Below are 21066 nucleotides of genomic sequence, written 5' to 3'. Positions count from 1 at the left end.
AAATTTGGGCTATTTTTAGAACCTGAAGCATATTCCAAAAACTAATTTTGTCTCCCATCTCTATATAATTCCATATAGTTTATAGTATTATTGCACTTAAATAATTTACACTGGATCAGTATTTTTGAATCTGCAGATGTGAACACTGAGTTCCACCATAAAATAAAGCTTTAATGTTCAGTTTTGGCTCTCCAAATGTATTTCCCAACAAAATGCCCAATTCTTTTGTGTCACCATTGTTAATCTGCTGCTAGAATGATGTCCTAGTATGAACTTAAAGATCACTTCAGGTGAGATAAAAGCACCATTAGGTAAGGTAAAAGCAGCATCATTTTAACAAATGAAATGTGTTGGTGATACACAAATGGCCTACGATTCATGGCGTATCATGGAGACTGAAAACCCTGTTCTTGTTCTCTGACCATGGGTCATCAGTGCTAAACATGATAGATACCATGCAAACCTCAAGTTAAGTTATTCAATGCACTGTTTGCAGTTTCATTAACTCAGTGCTTACAGTCTAGTTAATTTACCCCAAACTTGCCGTAAGAATTGGACTATTTTCTAGAGGAGCAACCTGATACGACTATAGGACCTAAAACTTGCATAATTCCCTCTGATTAGAAGTTCTACAAGCAATTTAATTTTGGAATGCTCCTCACCTAAATAGCTACTTGGTTTCCTCATCTTAAGGTGGAATTCTATTGAACAGATTAGAAACACAGACTGACCATATCAGTGAATTCAGTTTTCTTTCACAGAAAAATCATGAGAGAAACGAATCACCTAGAACAATGATCATAAAGTATTTTGTTGCTTGTTAGGAGAAAAGGTGAACAAAGGAAACTCAGTTTGGTTTCAAACTATATTGATATTCTAGCTCTCAATGGTCTGGAGCTATCAGCATTTGAAATTTTATTGATATTTTCTTTCCACACACAGGAGCTGATAATCTCTAGAATAAGGAGAATCTTGATTTACTCCCGAGTATGAAAGTTTACAAAACACTGTTTTACTGGAGACTTCTGCCAGTTTGAAAAGACAGTTTATTTCCAAAGTGACATATAAGCTAGGAAAGGCATCAAGTGGGGACTCCGCGTTAGGACAGAAGAGAGGGCAGTAAGATCCTTACTGTGGTTTTCATTCTTATTTTAGAAATATTTTAAAAGGCGAGGAGAGTGGAGATCCCCAGAATGAGAGAAGCACCAAAAAAATACTTGCCAAAACAGGATAGAAATGAGTTTTTGATTATTCACTTCTCATTAGTCAGGAGGTGTTCATCACACAAATAGCTCACTTTTGTAAAGCAGTCATTTTAAACTTAAGACTTTATTTACAATGATAATTTTCATATCTTTATTACTTAGAAAATAATTTATATTTTTCCACCATTTAAACAAAGAATAGGCCTGAGTCTCATGCCTTTTGCACAGCTTTTACCTTCAAAGAAAGTTCTCTGGGCACGTGACAGGGGACATTGGAAAATCGCGAATCAAGAGAGGCAGGGGACATGAGGAAATCACAATACATACACATAATCTGAACAGTCTGCATGTCCTACGATCCCTTTTCTTTAGTTTTACTGGGATTGCAATAGTTAGGGTTTGTTCTGAAATTCCATCAAAATGGAACAGACAAAATTGGGTATTCTGCTTTTAGAAAATGAGCATTTTCTTAAATATGAGGACATTCCTTCACTTGTCAGATGAAGACCAACATAGATCTATCCAGAGCTACTGTCTTCATCTTCCACTGAGAGAAAAACCAAGTCTTATATAAAGGACAAAAAATACAATTTTATCGCTTAGAAAAAACTAAAGTGGTGTTTTCACCAAGGAAACAATATTCTAAAGGTTGGCTTAGATGGATAACCAAAAAGACATTCTATGAGCATGCTGGAAATGACACCAATGATGCTCACATGATACCTGGTCTTTTCCTTAACAGAAAGCAACCCCTAGCATCAAGGTCACCAGTTTCAAATTTTCCTACCACTGGTTTTATGGCTGTCTATACAGTTATCTTTTTTTCCTAAATGGGCTAGAAATTCCTTCATTTAAAAGACCTGAGTTTATCTAATGGCACCTATAAATAGGCTCATATAAAAATGTAGTAAATGGCAACAAATACACTGGCACTGCAGGGAGTAAGGTCCAGAGTTGGAGGTGAACAGGGTAATATTGCTGTCACCAAGGCGGGGGAGAACAGCAGCAGCAGAAAACATCTTTTTATGTCCCTAGGCATACATTGGGATATAATGAACGCCTATGAAAGTCTCATACTCAATCTCCATTCCTTTATTTCGATGGACTTTTAGCTTTAATAGACTGGCAATTCATAATGGAAGAAAAAATGGTCAATCTGCCTGGACTGATGAACACATTTCTGGAATGAAGAGGTTCTAAGTGCTTTGGGCACCATGACTTCATGCACTTTAAAACAACATAAATGAAACCAGGTAGTTGTTAAGACCTCTACTCTGGCAGCCAGGCTGACCCCTTATTGGGGCCTTCCAGCTTTGACGAAGCTGACAGTGTATGCTTCTAGACTCTCAACCATTCAGCTGTCATCCCACTTGCTCCACACCTATAGTTTTCCTCAATGTAACAAGTGTTTTATTTTAGAGATGTATGGCATTTGGAGAAAGGGAAAAGATTCATTTTGTTAAGGAATTAAATGCAAGAGGTATGTGAGCATAATTTTTTTTTCCCTCCCTCTCTTATTTGTAAGGGCAGGAGAACAGTTAAAGTCATGGCGGAAATAAATGTATCTGATTCACAGTAGTTTTTGCAAACATGAGACACGTAGGCAACAGTAAGAAAATGGAAAACAACTCAGTTCATTCTGAATAATGAAGACCTAGTGTTAAGTCAAAAAGTATGAAATTATTCTCATTATTTAAGTAGAGTCTGCATCTTCTTGAGCCTTTTCATATTTTCTTACTTAATGGGAAATTTGCCTTGAAATTGTGTTTGCTTTTGATTGTATTATCTTTGCCTTGTTTAGAAAATGCCACGGGTTAATGTATAATCATTGCTTTGGGAGGGAAGAATATTCATTTAGGAGAGACAAAGGCATCTTTAAAATGTAAACACTCTTTTCCATAATGTCAGAGGAAACAAAAATGAGAAACCACCATCAAGGTCTACTTCGAAGCTAAGATTGTTTCATGGAGGAGCAGTTCCGTACATAGTACTGAAGGAGGAATTACGACCAAAAAGTGTTGGCAAGAAATGGACACCAATCATAAAAATTCGGTATTGGTTAAGAAAGTCTTTCTCTTTGGGAGACACGGACCCAAAAGTTACCCAAAAGTTAGTAAAAGTTCCTAGTGAAGAAACATTCTTTGTGGCATCCTCATTTAATTGGCATAAAATAACTGTACCAGATTATCATTTAAATTAGGATAGGTATATAAGTGGCTGTCCATAGACCTCTGGGCAAATGAATCATCACTCTCCTACTGGGCTTGGAGATAGATACAATGTATAAAAATGGTGATTAAAATATAACTTTATAAAAATGTTTCCCTTTTCCCTTTAAAAAAAAAAGAGTTTACTATCTACAGACACAAAAAAATCTTTATATTTACATCAAGATAACTATCCATGACAAATATAATAATATGAAATAAAATATTGAAAGTGAGTATCAACTTTTTAAATAGAGGTTTGGCTCACAGCATAAACAAGTGTAGATAAACAAATAAAATTAAAAAAAAAAAAAAGGACTTTCAATAATAGGCCCAGTCCCCCAAATCCCTCTATAATCTTCCCTGCCAAAAGGAACATGACAACGGGCCAGACTGCAGATAGAAGCCAACCCATCCCACAGCACGTGGAACACCACAACAGGGCCGTCAGTGGAAACTTCGCCACCCAAAGCCAATCTTCAACAGTTGCCAAGAATCGGGCTTTCACTATGTCAACAAACACCAAACCCCAGGCTGAAATTTTTCCCCTTCATCTCTCACTATATATCCTCCCATAGTGGGTTTCTTTTTGCCTTTTTCTTTCTTCTTTTTCTACCACACATTTTGCAGCAAATTAAGACACGGGGTGAGATCACTGTTAGAGCCATTCCCCAGGTCTTCTCTGGCAACGTCTTAGAATTCTAACCTAACTGAAAGATCTGCCTCCAGCTCCTTCTTAGATGTTTATGTGTAAAGAATGCCATCCCCTTAAAAAGGTGATTTGATCTTCGGTGAGTGACATACTCACAAACAGCTCCTATACATTCATTAGGCAAGTAGATTGGAAAATGCCTGTCTTCCAGGTTTAAGGCTGGCGATAGAGCGCCTCCAAGTGGTGCATGAGCAGTAGTACCAGTCACGTGGCCCTCTCACCAGCCTGGGAATACCCTCCCTCTGCGGAGGGGCCTGTAGTGAAGCTACGTGGAGGAAGGCGTTTGCTGCCCCTCAAAGATACTCCAGAGTGAACTGCCTTCTGTTTGTTCAGAGGTGCTGAGTCATCTGCTGCCGCTAGTCTATGAACTACTAAAAACCATAAAAATCTCTCTTTACATTCACTCCTCTCTCTCGTTCTCTCTCTCTCTCTCTCTCTCTCTCTCACACACACACACACACACACACACACACACACACACACACACACACGATGCTGGCAGGATGTATAAGAATTCAAATAATGCTCTGGAACTTTCATCCGTCAGTACTAAGAGCAAAAGCTCCTTAGCTGGTAACCTACATTCACTGCACTGTTTCCCTGCTAAGCCGCACCATTTCCTTTGTGATTTGTTTTCCTTTATTTTTTCCTTTATAACTTATTATATCACAGTGACCACTATATATCTTAATATGAATGTTACTAAATCGTGGAGCCAGTAAGCCTGGCTTTCAGTGTGCATGTGCGTGTGCGTGTATGTGTGTGAATATGTTTTACATGTATCTACGTGCGAGCTTATATACACACACACATATATATATTTCTTCCTTAAAAAAATCCTTAGAAGCTGGTGTTGCAAATGTGAAAGCTTCTCTGAGCAAGAGTTTTTAACAATGTACCTCACTGTAAAAATAAACACATAAAATGCGAAGAATCCCAAAACGCAATAGCTGTTTGCCCATCTTCTCGAATTTCTACAGTGTTGTGTCTAAGTGTTGTGCTGGCTTGAAAAGAGTCTGTGACAAGTCACTCTGTTTGGAAACACAGCTCATTGAATCCACCGTCACTGGTTTTGTTCCGGGGTCAGGATCTCCTCTCCTCGCGGCTTCCCTTTCTCTTCCTCTTCTTCCCTGATGGCCTGGATCTGTTCTGAGGGATGCTGCTGGGGGGACGGGTCCAGGGACGGATTCTCTATGCCTGCCAACCGCTGTTCCTCTTCAATGACTTTCTTCCACATCTTGTGGTTCTGCAGGAGGTGCTGAGTTATTTGGCAGTAGATTTTCCTCCTTTTGAAAGTTTTCTTTCCTGAGAAAACACCAAATCACTTATTTGTGTGCTCAGTTATTTCTTTTCACATTATTAATAGGAGCTAAGTACCAAATGGAGACGTATATCAGCGGATTTGTTTATCACAATACCGTTGTTTGCGAGAGTGGGGAAATAAGAGGAAGACGGCAACAATCAGTCATATATCATGGAGACAAATCCGTGAACAGGATTTAATATTCAGTAAAGCCCAATACAAAGTTTTGCTTGCATCTTGGTATTATTCTCAATACATTCAGATCCTCAGGACTGTCCACCTAGACTACTGGAAGAACCTCTTGTCTTCCTTCACTTTGTCAACTAATTCAACTCCAGAAGTCTACAAGAATGAGTTCTTTATAGCTTGTTTCAGCGTTACTGTTCTGCTTCATGCAAACTAAAAAATGAATGTCAAACGCCTCTCAAAGTTCTCACACAAGCTGGCACGAACCCACGTTTGCAGTCTTCCTTCTTCTATGGCCTGGCTTGTCTCTACTTCACTGTTCTCTCTCCTGTATATACAGTGAACTCTTCTTGTGCTTTCAAGCTGGTACTGCCCCTTTCTCAAAGGCTCTTCTCAGTCACTGAAAGTTCACACCCATTTATTATTTTAAGACTCAATCAGATGTCACATAATTCCTCCTCTAAGAAACAATCTCCCTTTCCCTCTCTTCTAAACTCTCATTTCACTCCATATCATCTTCTCAGAATACAGATTGCTTTCATTTTTTTTCCTTTCTCATTATTATTACCTCTTTTTCTGATCACCGTATAGGCCAAATCATTGAGGGGAAACTCATCCCTTTTTAATTATGTAGTTCTAGAAAAGGTTGTCAAACTCTACTCCCCACCCCCCAACCTTCTGACAACACAGCTGTGTCACAGTGACTGGTCAAAGGTATGTATGTGACCCCAATCAGGTCAGCTAGAGTTCTTCCCTGGGACTTTTCCCAATGGCACAAAATGACAATGAGTCAGGGAATGCGGACTGGGGATCTTTTCTCCTCTGCTTATTTATCTAGAATGAAGGGGATGTAGAACTGCTCTAGTTCCAGTCTCATGAAGAAAGCAAGGTTGAAGATCAGGTTGTCAGGCAAGGGACTCTGAGACAAGGGCAGGTGCAAGTAAGCGTGGATACTAGACAACATCAGGTTTACCTGAACCAATCATTTTCTCTTTTGTATATGCTCACTTGATTGGAGTCTTGTCACTTGTAACAAAAACAATGTCCTCAATAATGTGCATCCTCTAGGATATTTATCTTGTTCTTATATATTCTAGCATTAGCCCCTCTATTAGACTACAGCTTCTTTTAGGGAGCCTTGTAAAGACCTGTAAACACCTGATACAGAAGGAGGCTCAGCAAATACGCATTTAATAAGTAAATAAATTACATTGGCTTGGTGACCAAAACATTTCATGTTTTCAACGTAGAAGTACTGAAGCCAGTTTTCACAGAATCAAATCTCTTGGTTGAGGAAATGTAATAAAATCAATTTCAACAGAAGAAACAGAAGATATTTTAAAGAATTTGAATTGATACCATAATTTACTCTTTAGCCTTCCACTTCCTTATTTATTTATTAAGCACCTAATGTGTACCAAGCATGCCAAGTTCTGGCCATTCACTGATAGACATAATGCCAGCATGCAGTTTTTACTCTAGGGGGGAGACAGTGAAAAAGCAGGTGCAATCATATTGAGTCTTACAAAATCTTTTAAAGGCGGCATAAAGAGAGAAAAAGGACTCAGCTGAGAGGATACGGCATGATGATGGTGGCTTGGGATGGGGTGAAGGTAATGGAAATGAAGAGAAGTCGATAAATGTGAGATACATTTGTGAGGTTTAATCAACATGACTTTGGCAACTGATTAGATGTAGGGAAAAAAGAAGAGGGGGGAATCAAGTTAAAAGTAGAGCTACCCTACGATCCAGCAAGTGCACTACTAATAATTTACCCAAAGGATACAAACATTGTGATTTGAAGGGGCACATGCACCCCAGTATTTATAGAAGCAATGTCCACAATTGCCAAAATATGAAAAGAGCCCGAATGTCCATTGACAGATGAATGGATAAAGATGTGGTGTATATGTACAATGGAATATCACTCAGCCACCAAAAAGAATGAAATCCTGCCATTTGCAACAACGTGGATGGAACTAGGAGGTATTACACTAATTGAAATAAGTCAGTCAGAAAAAAACAAATACCATATGATTTCAATCATATGTGGAATTTAGGAAACAAAACAGATGAACATAGGGGAAGGGAGGGAAAAATAAGATGAAAATTGAGAGAGAGACAAACCATAAGAGACGCTGAACTCTAGGAAACAAACTGAGGGTTGCTGGAGGGGAGGTCAGTGGGGGATGGGGTAACTGGGCGATGGGCATTAAGCAGGGCACTGGATGGAATGAGCACTTGGTGTTATATCAACCGATGGGTCATTAAATTCTACCTCCGATATTAATAAAAACCAAACCAAAACAAAACAAACAAAAAAACAACCCTGAGCTGTCTGGCCTGAGCCAATGAGTAGCTGGTATTAAGATGTACTAAGAAAGGCAACGTTAGGTGAAAAGATTTGAGGGGGATGCTGAACATGAAATGTCTGGGAGACCTTCCAGTAGGCAGCTGGTCTTGAGCTTAGAAAAGGGTGTGTTTGCAGCCAGAATATAACTCTTAGTACCTTTATCTGAGTGACCATTTTAGACTTAGGCCAAGAATTTAGAAAGTAAGCTAAGATCCCCTGTTAGACTGTAAACTTCCCGATGGACAGAAACCAGTCCCTCCCTTTGTGTGTACATTCACAAAGCTCCAGACTTCAGTAAGTATTCAGTTAGAGTCTACTAGATGAATCATGTTCTCCCTAGTTTCTGTTCCACAGGTGCAAGAAAATGATCAAATGTTGATATGTCATAAAAATGACAATGATACGAAAAAGTGGTCCATAGGATATTCTGATCTAATTGAGACTATGTTAAGAGTTAATAATACAAGTTACCAGGATGGTCAGCAGGGATATTCGGGTTTACTTAATGAAGTAGCAATGATTTACAATGTATAATCTGGGGGAGGACGGGAAGAAGGAAAAAAAAGAAGAAAAAAAATAGTAACAATAGGAAAAGAAAAATCCATTTGCTATGAGGTGTGCCAAAGGAGCGAGATCTCTTGGAGGCCATCCACCGAAATTTTTAGGGAAGTACTAGTGATTCCTTCAACGGTTGTATTATAACATACCACAAAAATTTCCTGCATTTTACAGGATAAGATCGATTGAAAAATACAGTTCAAATTAAAGGACATTAAATTCAATTATCTTGAATTACTTTTGAACCATACAGACACATAACAAAATTATTAAGTGGAATATATGCCAGGGGGAACGGATACAGGAAAAGTCATAGGCAAGAATTTAAAAAATGATTTACTGTATTCATTATTTTATTTATGAGATAAACCCATCAATGAAACTTACATCATTACCTATTAATTTACAAGCAATTTTCTGGATGCTGCGGACACAAAGACCCATTAGTCCAAGAGCTTGCCTTAAGGTAGCATACAGTTTATAGGGGAGAAGGTGAAGAAGACAAAAAACGAAACACACATGCTCTATTTGTTTTATGACAATGTACACATGTGTTCAAGATGGTCTTAATGCTCCCCTTAGCTTGACTAACTTTAAACAGGTTTCTTCCAGATTATAGGTCTCTGACTTCCCTTTTCTTATAGCATTTACTTTGTAAGAGTCGAAAGAACAAATACCTTATTTGCTCCTTTGTAATATAGATAAATCTTCTCCCAACTTCTAGCCAGTTTTACAATCCAGGAACATCTTGCTCAAGTACTTGGGTGAGACTGTTTTGAAATGAAATGATTGAGAAAAACAGGGTCCCTAACTTCCAGTCTCCATGGGAGGGTAAGTACCCAACTTCAACAAGTACCAATTAGCAAACACAGACGGCTCAATCACATTGACCAACTTCTCTCTAAGGTCCTACAGGACATTTTCACTAGCTCATGCTAGTGCTTAAAAATTCTCCTGCCTTAGTTTCAATGGAATTGAGCTTAATCTCTCTTCCTTATTGAAATAACCTTGAATAAAGTCTTTTTTTGACATTTTTAATAAGTGTGCCATGCAATTTCTCTCTGACATATTAAATCATGGCAACACACATGACTCAATCTGCGAGGGAATAGGTAAGATTTTTTTCAAAGGATAGGACACCTGACGTGAGATATAAATTTTGAGAATTAAATACACTGGGTGAAGAAGGTGTGGACAGCATTCCAGGCAGAGTGAGGGGCATGCAGACAGACAGAAGGTCATGGGGTCCTGGAGCATGACATTAATTTCTTCATTTGAAAGTTTCTTAATAAGGATACACACACACACACACACACTAAATTTAAAGAAATCTGAATTATTTCTATAAAAATCAATAAGATATATTACTACTACATTAGTGGGGTTTTTTTTGTTTGTTTTTTTGTTTTTTTTTTTAGAGAGAGGGAAGGAGGGGCAGATGGAGAGAGAGAATCGGGGCTCGATCTTACGACCCTGAGATCATGACCTGCGTTAAAATCAAGAGTCAGATGCTCAACCAACAAGCCAACCAGGCGCCTCTACATTAGATGTTTAGAAGCACATTTATGAAATTACTCTTCTACCAAAGCCATCTACTTATCTATTTTTACTTTCCTTTTATTGTAGTTAGGTACAAATCCGTTTCTGTTGAGAAATTTTTAAATGTTAATATACTTTTTAACCTGTCGCTTTAAATCAAGAGAGTTACACACGAGCATCGGCTGAAGGATAGATCTGAATCAGGGTGGTACGAGAAATGCTACTGCTCAAGGTGATTACTCCATCTGAAAGTTATACACGTTCATGGCAGTGTATTCATAGGGAAGAGGTAACAAAAGCTCAATTTTTCACCTTTTCCTTTCAGGGCAGCCCCCATGAGAACAGCTGTTCTCTTATTAATGCTGTTAAACATTAGCAATAAACCTCTCTGGAATTAAACTGAATAAGGTGACGTAGAAGAAAGTTTGTACCAAATAAATTTGCGTAGATTAGAGTCCGCAGGTGGTCTAAAACATGCCTGTATTGGGAGCCAAATTGTTCAGCACTGGAACCTTTTGAAAGGAGAACAAAGAGCCTTTCATTGCTCAAATTCTAAATGCAGCTTAGTACTTCATTAGAAACCTCTTAGTTCACCGTAGGAATCTTTCAGATTTAATTATGAGGTTGGGAAAAAGCCTTCTTTCCCTAGGATACCATATTGAAACATTTAATTCTGTGTTTCCTGGGAGATCTCCAAGTTTTGCAAATTGCTGAAATTATCAGTGCATATTTAATCTAAATTTTTTTTCTGAAATCGAAGTTTCAGGCTAAATCAAGTTAACCATCTCAGTCAATGTGATTATGAAATTAAAATTACTAGGATTCTACAGCAGTAGAGTTTGGAGAGCTAGGTTTGGAGAGCAACACATCAGAATCTGGAAGTCAGTATGGCAACTTAACCCTACAGAACGGCAAAGTAATTGAATATCTGGTTGTCGAGTTTGCTGCTAAAGCCAACGTTGACAAGTTGAACCGGTTAAATCTCCTGGCCTGTGTTCTTTGATTCCTGATGCCTGTATTATGTGTGTGCTTTCTCGGTGTGTCTGAGTTCAAACAGCAATCAGTGAGGGCCCATGGGAACAAAGCTTTTCCAAGAGGCTAAGCCTACAACACTTTCCAGTGTCACTCATTGGAAAAACAAAACAAAACAAACAAAACAAAAACAAAAACAAAAAACCTGTCCTGTCCTTAGACAGCAAACTACTGGCTCTTTCAAATGAAAACAAGTTAAAAAAAAAAAAAAAGGAAAGAAAAGAAAAGAAAAGAAAACGAATACATGTTTATTAAATGAACAAGTGAAAAAATAAGGCACGAATCCCAATCTTGGCTCCAACCTCTGAATCTCAGGATTAGCCCCAAACTGCTAATGGAAACCTTTTTATAAGCACCAGAGAAATAAAATATAATTACTTTGATAATAGAATACTAAAGGAAAACAACTTTTGACTTTCCCCTCATTCTGTACCTAAGTTAATATATAGGACAGAACTTAGGCAAAAATTCGACCTGGAACCAAATTTGCAAAACTCTCATCAGTTTATACTTAATAAAGATTTCCCTATCTCTGTGTTGTAAGCTTACAGCAGAGTACTCACATGAGGGGAAAATGGGTCAATACCCATGTTACACTGTATTTACTGGATGGCTGAGATGAACTGAGTCATGAATTTTCCTGACTGTGCTAAAAAATAGGAACAGATGATCAGATTTTCTCTCTTTCGTAATATTTTGGGTGTTTTGAAAAAAATCATGACTGCACTTTCTTTCTGAAGGCAGATGAAACCACATACTATGTTTTTGCGAACACAAGAACAGTATTCGTGCAATAGCGCTATAAGGGTTATGGGTTTTACCAATTATGCTATTTAGGTCTCCTCCCTATGACAGGAGAATAGCAGAGAATATTTCATGACAAGAAGAAAAATAATCTCTTTTTATAGTCAGGTAAGTTCAAATGGATTAGGTTGGCTACACGATGTGCTCCAAATCAATGACCAGATGGAAACACTTTTCATCGTCACTAACACCACTACTCTGTCGGGCTCAAAGCCACAGTCCTTTCTCACTTGGAAATTTCAACAGCCTCTTATTACCCTCTCTCTACCCCCAAACTCAAGAGTATTCTCAATACAGCAGCTGAGGCAACCCTTTTAAAATGTAAGTTCAATCAGCTAACTTTTCTGTGAAAAATCACTGACGGCTTTCCACCTTATTCAGAGTAAAAGCCAAACTCCATACTGTGACCTACAGAGTCCCACCTTCAAACCCTATATCATCTGGCTCCCCACCGCCTCTCTCCTGCTGCTCCCTCACCCCCTTTCCTCTGTCTCAGCCACCCCAGCCTTTCAGATTCTTCTTCAACACCCAGCCAACACCCACCTCAGGACCTTTACATGGTTTGCTTTTCTCTTGTCCTTGGCACGCTTTTTCCATCTATACTTCCATGGATTATTCTCCCACTTCTTCCAGTCCTTTTTTTTTTTTTTTAATCTCTTTTTTATTTAGACCATCTGTGGCTATCTTATCTAAAATTTTAACCTGTCTCTGTAATATTTCATATCCCTCTTCCTCTTTTTAACTCCAGCATTTGTCAGTACTTCACATGTTAGAGACTTAACTGATTTATCTAGCTTAGTGTCTACTGACTCCACTGGAAAAAGTCTAAATGGGCAAGGATTTTTTTCATATCTTGTCTGATTTGTTCATGGCTCTACCTTCAGTACCTGGAAGAATGCCTGGCACAAAGTAGATGCTTAATAAATATTTGTGACATGAATGAGTGATAACTATCTCTCACATGGTCTTCCTCCAACTAAGCCAACAAAATGGTTGCTCTCTATGGTATCTGAAATTCCTTTCATCTCTAAATCATTAAAATACATTGAAGAACAGGCTTCAACTTCTTGATTTCTTTTTACTTCATAACAGAGGCTGTATCTTTGTATGAATGTGGTATTATAATAGATTCCATAGTCTATAATTCCTATTGTTATGATATTAGGGAAGGGAGGTTATACACAATCAGATGAAGATGATACCTGGACACAAACTATGTGATTCATGAGAAGCATAAAATTTATCTGAACCTACATTAAAAAAAAATCTTAGAAAATCACACTAGAAATAGATTTTATAAAACTTACTTGGAGATTCATTATTTTCACAGGTTTCCTCTTCGTTTGCTGCTTCCTCCTCCTCTTCTTCTGGGTCATCAGTATCTCCTGACTCATCACTATCTTCCACCCACTTCCCTGGCATTAGTCCTGCTGAATCATAGGAGTTGCACAGAGGACCCACAATGTGAGAGATGAAGGATTCCTGAAGATTGGCCAACTGAGGAGCAGAACGGTCCATGAAGGGGCTTATTGGTAACCCAAGGCTGGCCTCTTCATCACCCTAGAAATAGGAATTTAGCATGAACAGTCAACCAGAAAGATAAATGACATGGTAAGTTTAAAATACTAGTAAAGTTAACATTCACTTGGCACCTAAAATCTGCAATTATGTAAGAACCCAGACATTCAGGTGTGAACCCACTCTTTTACTTGACTGCTAAAAGATTCTACCCAAATTCCTAAGATATCTGTACAAATGTTTTCTTGCCATTTATCACTTTTGGGATCTTGAGGTTTTGGCTTTTTGATCAAGGGGCAATAGAAGAAATGATCTAATGTCTTAGCAGATGGTAGTTCTTACTATGTCACTCCTTGTTCTAACAGAGTATAAATGTACTTCAAAATGCAATGCTGGCAATAATTACGAAACAAATACATAATCTATCATGTTTTCTTCCTTTTGCCTTGGCTGCCAATAAAGCTTAGAATAATTTATTGCTCAATTAAATGTGCTACCTTATCCCAGGTTTTGGTTGAATTATATCTCCTGTGATTATACGATTTCTGATATTCTTATTTGTCAACATGTTTAATAGTACTACTGCATAAGTGTTTTTATTTTGAACTACTTCAAATCTTTCTGGAAAAAAAAATAACAGACTGTAAACCAGTAGTCACCTAGCAAAATTAATAAAGGAAATATACTGAAATACCAACAATGGTTATGTCTATGTAGTAGAATTATTATAAGTGGGTTATCCTTTTCCTTTATGTTTTTTGTATTCTTTTTAAATTTTATTTCTTTTTTTTTAAGATTTTTTATTTATTTATTTGAGAGACAGAGAATGGGGAGGGGCAGTGGGAGAGGGAGACGCAGGCTCCCCACTGAGCAGGGAGCCCGTTGCAGGACTCGATCCCAGAACCCTGGGATCATGACCTGAGCTAAAGGCAGATGCTTAACCAACTGAGCCATCCAGGCGCCCTATTTTTTTTTTTATTTCAATATTTGGGGATTGATTATGAATTAATCTCATTTCTAGAAAAGGCAGTACATTATTTTCATACATACAAACCTTTTGTCCTATGTGTAGGAGTCCTGTCTATAAAACCCACAAAAGTTCTTTCTAATCCCTCTTCAAGTATGTCCAGTGATAGGCAATTTATTACTTAAAAAGGTGTCTCACCTTATTTCTGGATGCCTTTATAATACATATTTCTTTCTCACATTGTCTTGAAATCAATCTCCCTATAACTTCTATAGACTGGTTATATTCATACCCTTTTTAGGGAAGCAGAAAGAAATCTAATGTTTCTTATAAATCAGATCCTGTATTAGGTGATAATTTATTTTCTTTAATCTCCACAACAACATATGATAAACTTAATCCTAAATTTGTATATCATTCTTTAACATATCTGAAGACAGTAACTATATCACCCCCATTCTCCCCCTACCGGGAAATTTTTTTTTTTAATTTTTTATTTAAATTCAATTTATTTAACATATACTGTATTATTAGTTTCAGGGGTAGAATCTAGTGATTCATCAGTTGCACATAACACCCACTGCTCATTACGTCAAGTGCCCTCCTTAACACCCATCACCCAGTTACCCCATCCCCCCACCCACCACCCCTCCAGCAACCCTCATCATGTCCTTTTATGTCACTGATTCCGGTCCTTTACCCATGCTCCACTACCTCCGGAATCCTCTTAAAGAGTAGTTCACAGTACTCAAAGTTTCACTTATAATCTGATGAGTGTAGGGTAATGTGGGGAAGATCACCTCATGCTTACATTTCTGTGGTAGATTTTTTGATAGTGTGTTTACTCTCACATTATCATGTCAAATAAAATGCCTATTTATAAAGCTTTTTCATATGCTGCTGTTATTGACTATTAAAAGTAAATGAATTTAATCTGATGGACATTCCTCCATAATAAAGGACAACGAGCTTCTATTAATAATAATTAAAAAAAGAAACGGTATGTCAATGATCTTCCTATGTCTCAGTAGGTCATTTCATTATTTCAACATCTACCCCCACCCCCATCCCCACCCCCTGCAATAACTTTATCTTAGAGTTTTTAGTTTTCGATCACAATTTTACAGCTTTCGCAAGCTTTTGTGAATTTATGAGCAGCCTAATTATGGATTAAGAGAGTTTAGTTACCTGTTCATAAAATTCATTGACAATACCCTCTGTCCACTGAAGATGGAGCTCTTTACATTTAGCTGGCCCATTGATATCAGCCAACTTTATACACATTTGGCAAACCAGGAGGCGATCATTTTCATTGGTCCAATCTATTCCAACATCATCATTCACCTGTTTGAGGGGCAAAGGTAAAATGTGGTTTGCCTCAATGAAAGCAAAAGTTAAACAGAATAAACAACAAAATATTTATTATCATCTTAACATGTAGAGATCAGAATACCAAGAAATGAGGAACTTCTAAGCTATTTAAAATGCTACTGGCTTGCATAATAGTAAAATAGCTCATCAGAAAAATAAAATTTTAAATGATGGATAAAGTAATTATTAATTATGGAACTGAAAATAAATGCTATTTAAAATTAGCATATATTACCAATGATCAGTAAATAAATATAGCTGCAAATGATAAGAATTTTGTTAACATTTGAGTATTTACATTTGATGTATGATTCTGTTTCAGGGTTTTGACCTTTTCTACTTCCAGACAATTTATGTTAGTATACCACAGTGATGAGAGCAAATTTAATCAAACAAAAAACCCAATGACAGTAAGAATTTTATTTCTTTGCAGCACAAAGTATCATATATAGGTAGACAGCACCTCAACTTCTCAGATTTCTAGATTGGGACCAATGCCCATATATCTGCTTCTGGTTAAACATGTTATTGCATTTCATTTTCGCAGTTGACATATAGGAGGTGAGAGCAGTAAGTTTTGTCCCACACTTTGATTCCATGACATCTTTCAATATGGTCATAAAATGAAGACTGGTACAAATCTAGTTACCTTGGCATTAAATTTGGCTACAAAATCAAAGTGTTTCTTCAGGTCAGTGGCCAAAATTGCTTCAATGACAAGGAAACGAAAATGCTTAAATTCCACATGGTCAAGGTTAACTAAGAAGTTGTACTCCGGCCGGGACATGAAAAGATTCCAAGCAGCAGCTGCGTGATGATTCTCCAAAACTGAACGATCATTATAGAGCACCGCCTAGGCAAATAAGGCAAACACTGAAGGGTTCAACTTTTAAATTAAAAAAAAAAAAAAATCATAAAAAATACATAAGAATAGGCAAAGCTTTCAGGATCCTCTTTTCTCACAGAACACAGAAATGTAATCTTGTGAGTGTTGGTTATTAAGAATTCCATTTTGTAATTACATTGACTGTTGATAACTTTTCTTGGTTAAAATTTCCTTTTTTTGTAAGATGTTTATTTCCTTGAAACTTTATTTCAAACTCTTGCAAATGAGGGGCTTAGAGTTAGCTTGTTATCAGATTTCTTTGCACAGGAATTTAACTATTAAAAAAAATCCAAATATACTAAAATCCGCAAGAGGTAACTCAGTTACTTTCCACATCTGGAATAAGAATTACCTTTTCTTAAGCACGTATAACTAATAAATTGGAATGGACTCCCTGAGAGGCTCATAATTCAAAACATTCTCAGCCCACAAGCAGCCATAGAAGATATCACCCTCCAACTAGTAATTAAAGGTGTATAATAAATATCTACTTGCTTGGAATTCTCTAATAGCATTGAGGGACACTACAAAAGAAGAGAAAGTTACCTAAACATTGCTTGAAGACTAGTGTGGTAGATAGACAATATAGGAAAAAAAAGCATAAGGATAAAAAGGATAGACAAAGCACGTGAAAATTTACACTGCACTAAGTAAAAATGCATACATGCGTAGGAAAATATGAATGATAAATGGTGCTGGCAAAAAGATTTGCCCATCTTTAGGAAAAAGAATTCTGGTGTATGAAGGACATGCTGAAATAAGTTACAGTAGGTAGTCAGGGAAAAAAATACCAGAATATATTTTTATTGTATATAGATTAGAGGAAAATTCTAGTCTAGTCTATAAGACAGGTGGAAATGGTTGGGAGTTGGGTAAAAGACAAAAAGCAAACAAGAAAAAAAATAAGTTTGAGACCAGATTGGCTTCTAGATCCTCTAGAAAGAAAAATAGGATCTCAGAATTACTTAGTAACATAGATCCAGCTAATTATATCACAGAGAAACTTACTGAGTTTAATTGCAGAGATGGAGATGCTGAGATACGCAGTGATTAATTTTTGACCTAAATTTAAGTATATACGAAAATGGACTTCTTTAAAGTTATTGTTTTTGGAAGACTATGTTCATAAAAAAAAAAAATTCGCTCAAATGAATGAAATAAATTGATGTTTAAATCCCACTAACCAACAGAACTGTCATAAGAATCACGGTTGTTATAATAAATATATTTTGAAAGAATGGGTTTTATATACAAAGACTACTTATATAATTAAAAGTCCAAGAAAGATCTAGTTCTCTAACCTTTTCAAAAAGGGACTTTCGTATAGGTTGGATTTTCTTTGTTGAGAAGGTTCATTAATATGGATTCTATTAGTTTTTCTTCTTAAGAAGAAAACTGAGAAGGGATTCTGATGGGTAATAAAGTTGCATGCCTGCCATTAATATTGCGGAAAAAATATGATATCTTTTCAAAATTAGCTTGGTCTCTACAAATTCTATCCTAGGGCTAAATATAGTTTGACTCATATTCATCTGGTCCCTATTACAAGCCAAATTTATAAAATTAATTTCCATTGGAAAAATCTCTAAATTGAATTATTTCTTCGATTCAAAATGGAAAGATTTACCTGGGGAGCACTAGTTGCAACCAGGAAAGCGTTAGTCCTTCCTGGGTGATCGTAATCGTGCATGGCCGCAGCCACATACAATGCCATTAACTCTAAGGCTGGGATATTTCCAGAGAGACATCCGTATTTATCATCGGGCACATTATACATTTTTGAGAAGACATATCCCATATGTCCATGGGTAAATCCACTGTCAGAATCTGAGAAGAGAAAATGAAAGTAACAGAAATTTTTTAAAAGTATTAAACTGATACTATTTGTCTTGACTTCCTTTTTTAAAGAAATGTTTTCTACCCCCATAGCTAACAAGGGAGCACAGGTGTACTGAATACGTACCTGAATCACTTGCTGATCCATGATCATTCATCACAGTGGAGTGGCCTGGAATTGGTTGCGTAGTAAGATACCACACAGCGTGTAACACATCAGTGGCATGGATTCTGTTATGATCTGTAACCAATGCAAAGAACAGTTATTAACTTGTGAACTTTGGGGTCCAAGGTCTAAGAGTGCCATCTACTGGATAAACAGTTTAGTCTTAACATTTTAATATGCCAGGGAAAGGCGGCCAAACATTTTAGGACAAATACTCTTTGATTACTCTTCCATGACTCCATAATAACCATAGTAACAAGGAAAAAAAAAAAAAAAGCACACACAACATTCATTATGCATGCAGATGTCTGAAATGGAAAAATCTATGTCCAGAGTCTACCAGAACCCTAACATCTATAGAAAGCTCACTATGTGCCATCACTGTGATGTTTACCCTTATACTTATTTCCACGCTCCTGTATAAGCTTATGCTTATACAGAGGACCAGAATAAAAGAAAAACCCATGACATACTTCAGCTAGGTCAGACCAATGGTTTATACTACCTCATATTTCATCTCTGATAAATAGCATGCAAATAAAATCTGTGAATAAGACAAAGTAGTATTCTTTTGGATCAAACTTAAAACACTGGTAAAAATTAATAATATATCTTCTATATGTAGGTTAAATTCACAAAGCAAAATTGAAAACCACAATCAATAATGTTCTCTGATCTAAAAATTCTAATTTAGGAATACAGCTCTAGGAAATACCTGAAGAGAAAAATAAGAACTTCTTTGTATGTTAATGTAGAGAGTTGAATCATTTAAAAGAGGAAAATCTATGAGAAAACCAAATCCTCTAGTTACACATCGTTATCATGGGACGGGGGTCTATTCCATACGTGCAGCTCGGCTTCTACTGAACCATGACCAAAGGCCTGGTGTGTTCTTGGCTCACCTTTTTCTGGTGCAATTCTTCCAAGTTTTTCTCTTGTTTACTGGCCCTTTCCTTGATTGTTATACATTATCCTAAGGATGCTAACTTTACATAATCTATTCCCAATGACCGACCATAATATAGTCTCTTCCAATATAGATCACATCTTTGAATAATACTCAACAGAGAAAGAGAAAACAGAAAAGAACGGTAAGAATGATAATGGGAATTGGGGAAAACATCTGGTTCCTGATCAGGGAAGAAAGAAAAAATTAACATTTTCTTTTTTTTTCTTTTAAAGATTTTATTTATTTATTTGAGAGAGAGAGACAGACAGACAGCACTTGCAGGAGCCTGGACTGGGGGAGGGGTAGAGGGAGAGGGAAAAGCATATTCGGGGCTAAGCAGAGAGCGTGGGGCAGGTCTTGATCCCAGGACCCCAGGATCATGACCTGAGCAGAAGGCAGACGCTTACCCTACTGAGTCACCCAGGTAGCCCAGAAAAAACTAATATTTTTGGTGTTGGTGGCACACAGGGAGAATGTAGGTAGATGGTGCCTATTTCTCTACATTCCTGGCAACTCTTAAGAGTCAGTCTTTAAGTGATGACATGTAGCTAAATCTTATGTAAACTCCCAGCATTTCAGTAGAGGGGCCTTGTGAGGACTTGAGAGGAAGTTTTAGAAGAGCTTTGAGAAACAGACATCCAAGGCTCCAAAGGAGGAAACAGCAAACCCTGTGCCCTGTGTCATTGCCGGAGGAGAATACTGATATTATCTAGTCGTCCAAAGAACAATTTCATTGAAATTGGAGTCTACATCTCTGTGTATAGACTATCTCAAGTCATCTAAGACCACACATTTTAGACCCATACTTGTGCCATGTATAAAACTGGCCATGCTAAAAGTGTCTGGATTTAAGACAGATCTGAATTTGTTCTGGTATTTACCACCTGTGTGAGCTCCAGTGAGTTGCTCACAACTCCATATCTCATCTAACCTTAAAAAAATAATAGACATATTAAATAATAGTGCCTTATGTCACAGTACAATTGTGAGAATTACAGAAGAAAACATATATTTTGAATTCCTGACACATAGTAAGCTTGCAAATATTGTAAATATAATTCACATAAAATGCATGATTGCTGGGGCACCTGGATGGCTCAGTTGGTTAAGCATCCGCCTTTGGCTCAAGTCATGACCCCAGGGTCCTGGGAGAGAGCTCTGTGTAGGGCTCCCGGCTCTGCAGGGAGCCTGCTTCTCCCTCTCCCTCTGCCCCCCCTCCCTTTTGTGCTCACATGTGGAGCGCGCTCTCTTTCTCTCAAATAAACAAATAAAATCTTAAAAAAAAAATACATGATTGCTGTTGGAACAAGACGGTGAGTAAGCACAGATCACCGGTTTTCTTCCAAGATCAATGCTGGATTTGTTAAGAATTGAAGAGCTAAAATAAAAGATATGCTAAGCGCTTGGGGGAGGGAGAAGGCAGTGATGACCTGGTAGAGGAAGAAAATGCCCCAGCTGCTACTGTGAGGGGAAA

At 37.3% G+C, this 21066-nt stretch overlaps 1 protein-coding gene across 6 annotated transcripts in view; it reads right to left on the bottom strand.

Annotated features, from left to right (window-relative positions):
* Window positions 1-21066, bottom strand: part of PDE3A (phosphodiesterase 3A) — a 315351-nt gene that overhangs the window by 3016 nt on the left and 291269 nt on the right. For 3 of the 6 annotated variants that reach the window (XM_026502318.4, XM_057303280.1, XM_044385202.3), the window contains 6 exons: window positions 18605-18718; window positions 18269-18468; window positions 16405-16608; window positions 15573-15728; window positions 13207-13459; window positions 1303-5429 (listed from right to left, as the gene is read on the bottom strand). In XM_026502318.4, coding sequence (XP_026358103.1) covers window positions 5188-5429; window positions 13207-13459; window positions 15573-15728; window positions 16405-16608; window positions 18269-18468; window positions 18605-18718 — 1169 coding nt within the window. In that variant the 3' untranslated portion in view covers window positions 1303-5187. Of the gene's footprint in view, window positions 1-1302; window positions 5430-13206; window positions 13460-15572; window positions 15729-16404; window positions 16609-18268; window positions 18469-18604; window positions 18719-21066 lie in introns of those variants that run through there. The other 3 variants (XM_057303281.1, XM_048216537.2, XM_057303282.1) reach the window with 1 other exon arrangement.

Source organism: Ursus arctos, unplaced genomic scaffold, assembly GCF_023065955.2.
Source record: "Ursus arctos isolate Adak ecotype North America unplaced genomic scaffold, UrsArc2.0 scaffold_26, whole genome shotgun sequence".
NCBI lineage: Eukaryota > Metazoa > Chordata > Mammalia > Carnivora > Ursidae > Ursus > Ursus arctos.
Note: the sequence above shows the minus strand (reverse complement) of the source record. Positions and strands in the feature narration are given on the sequence as shown.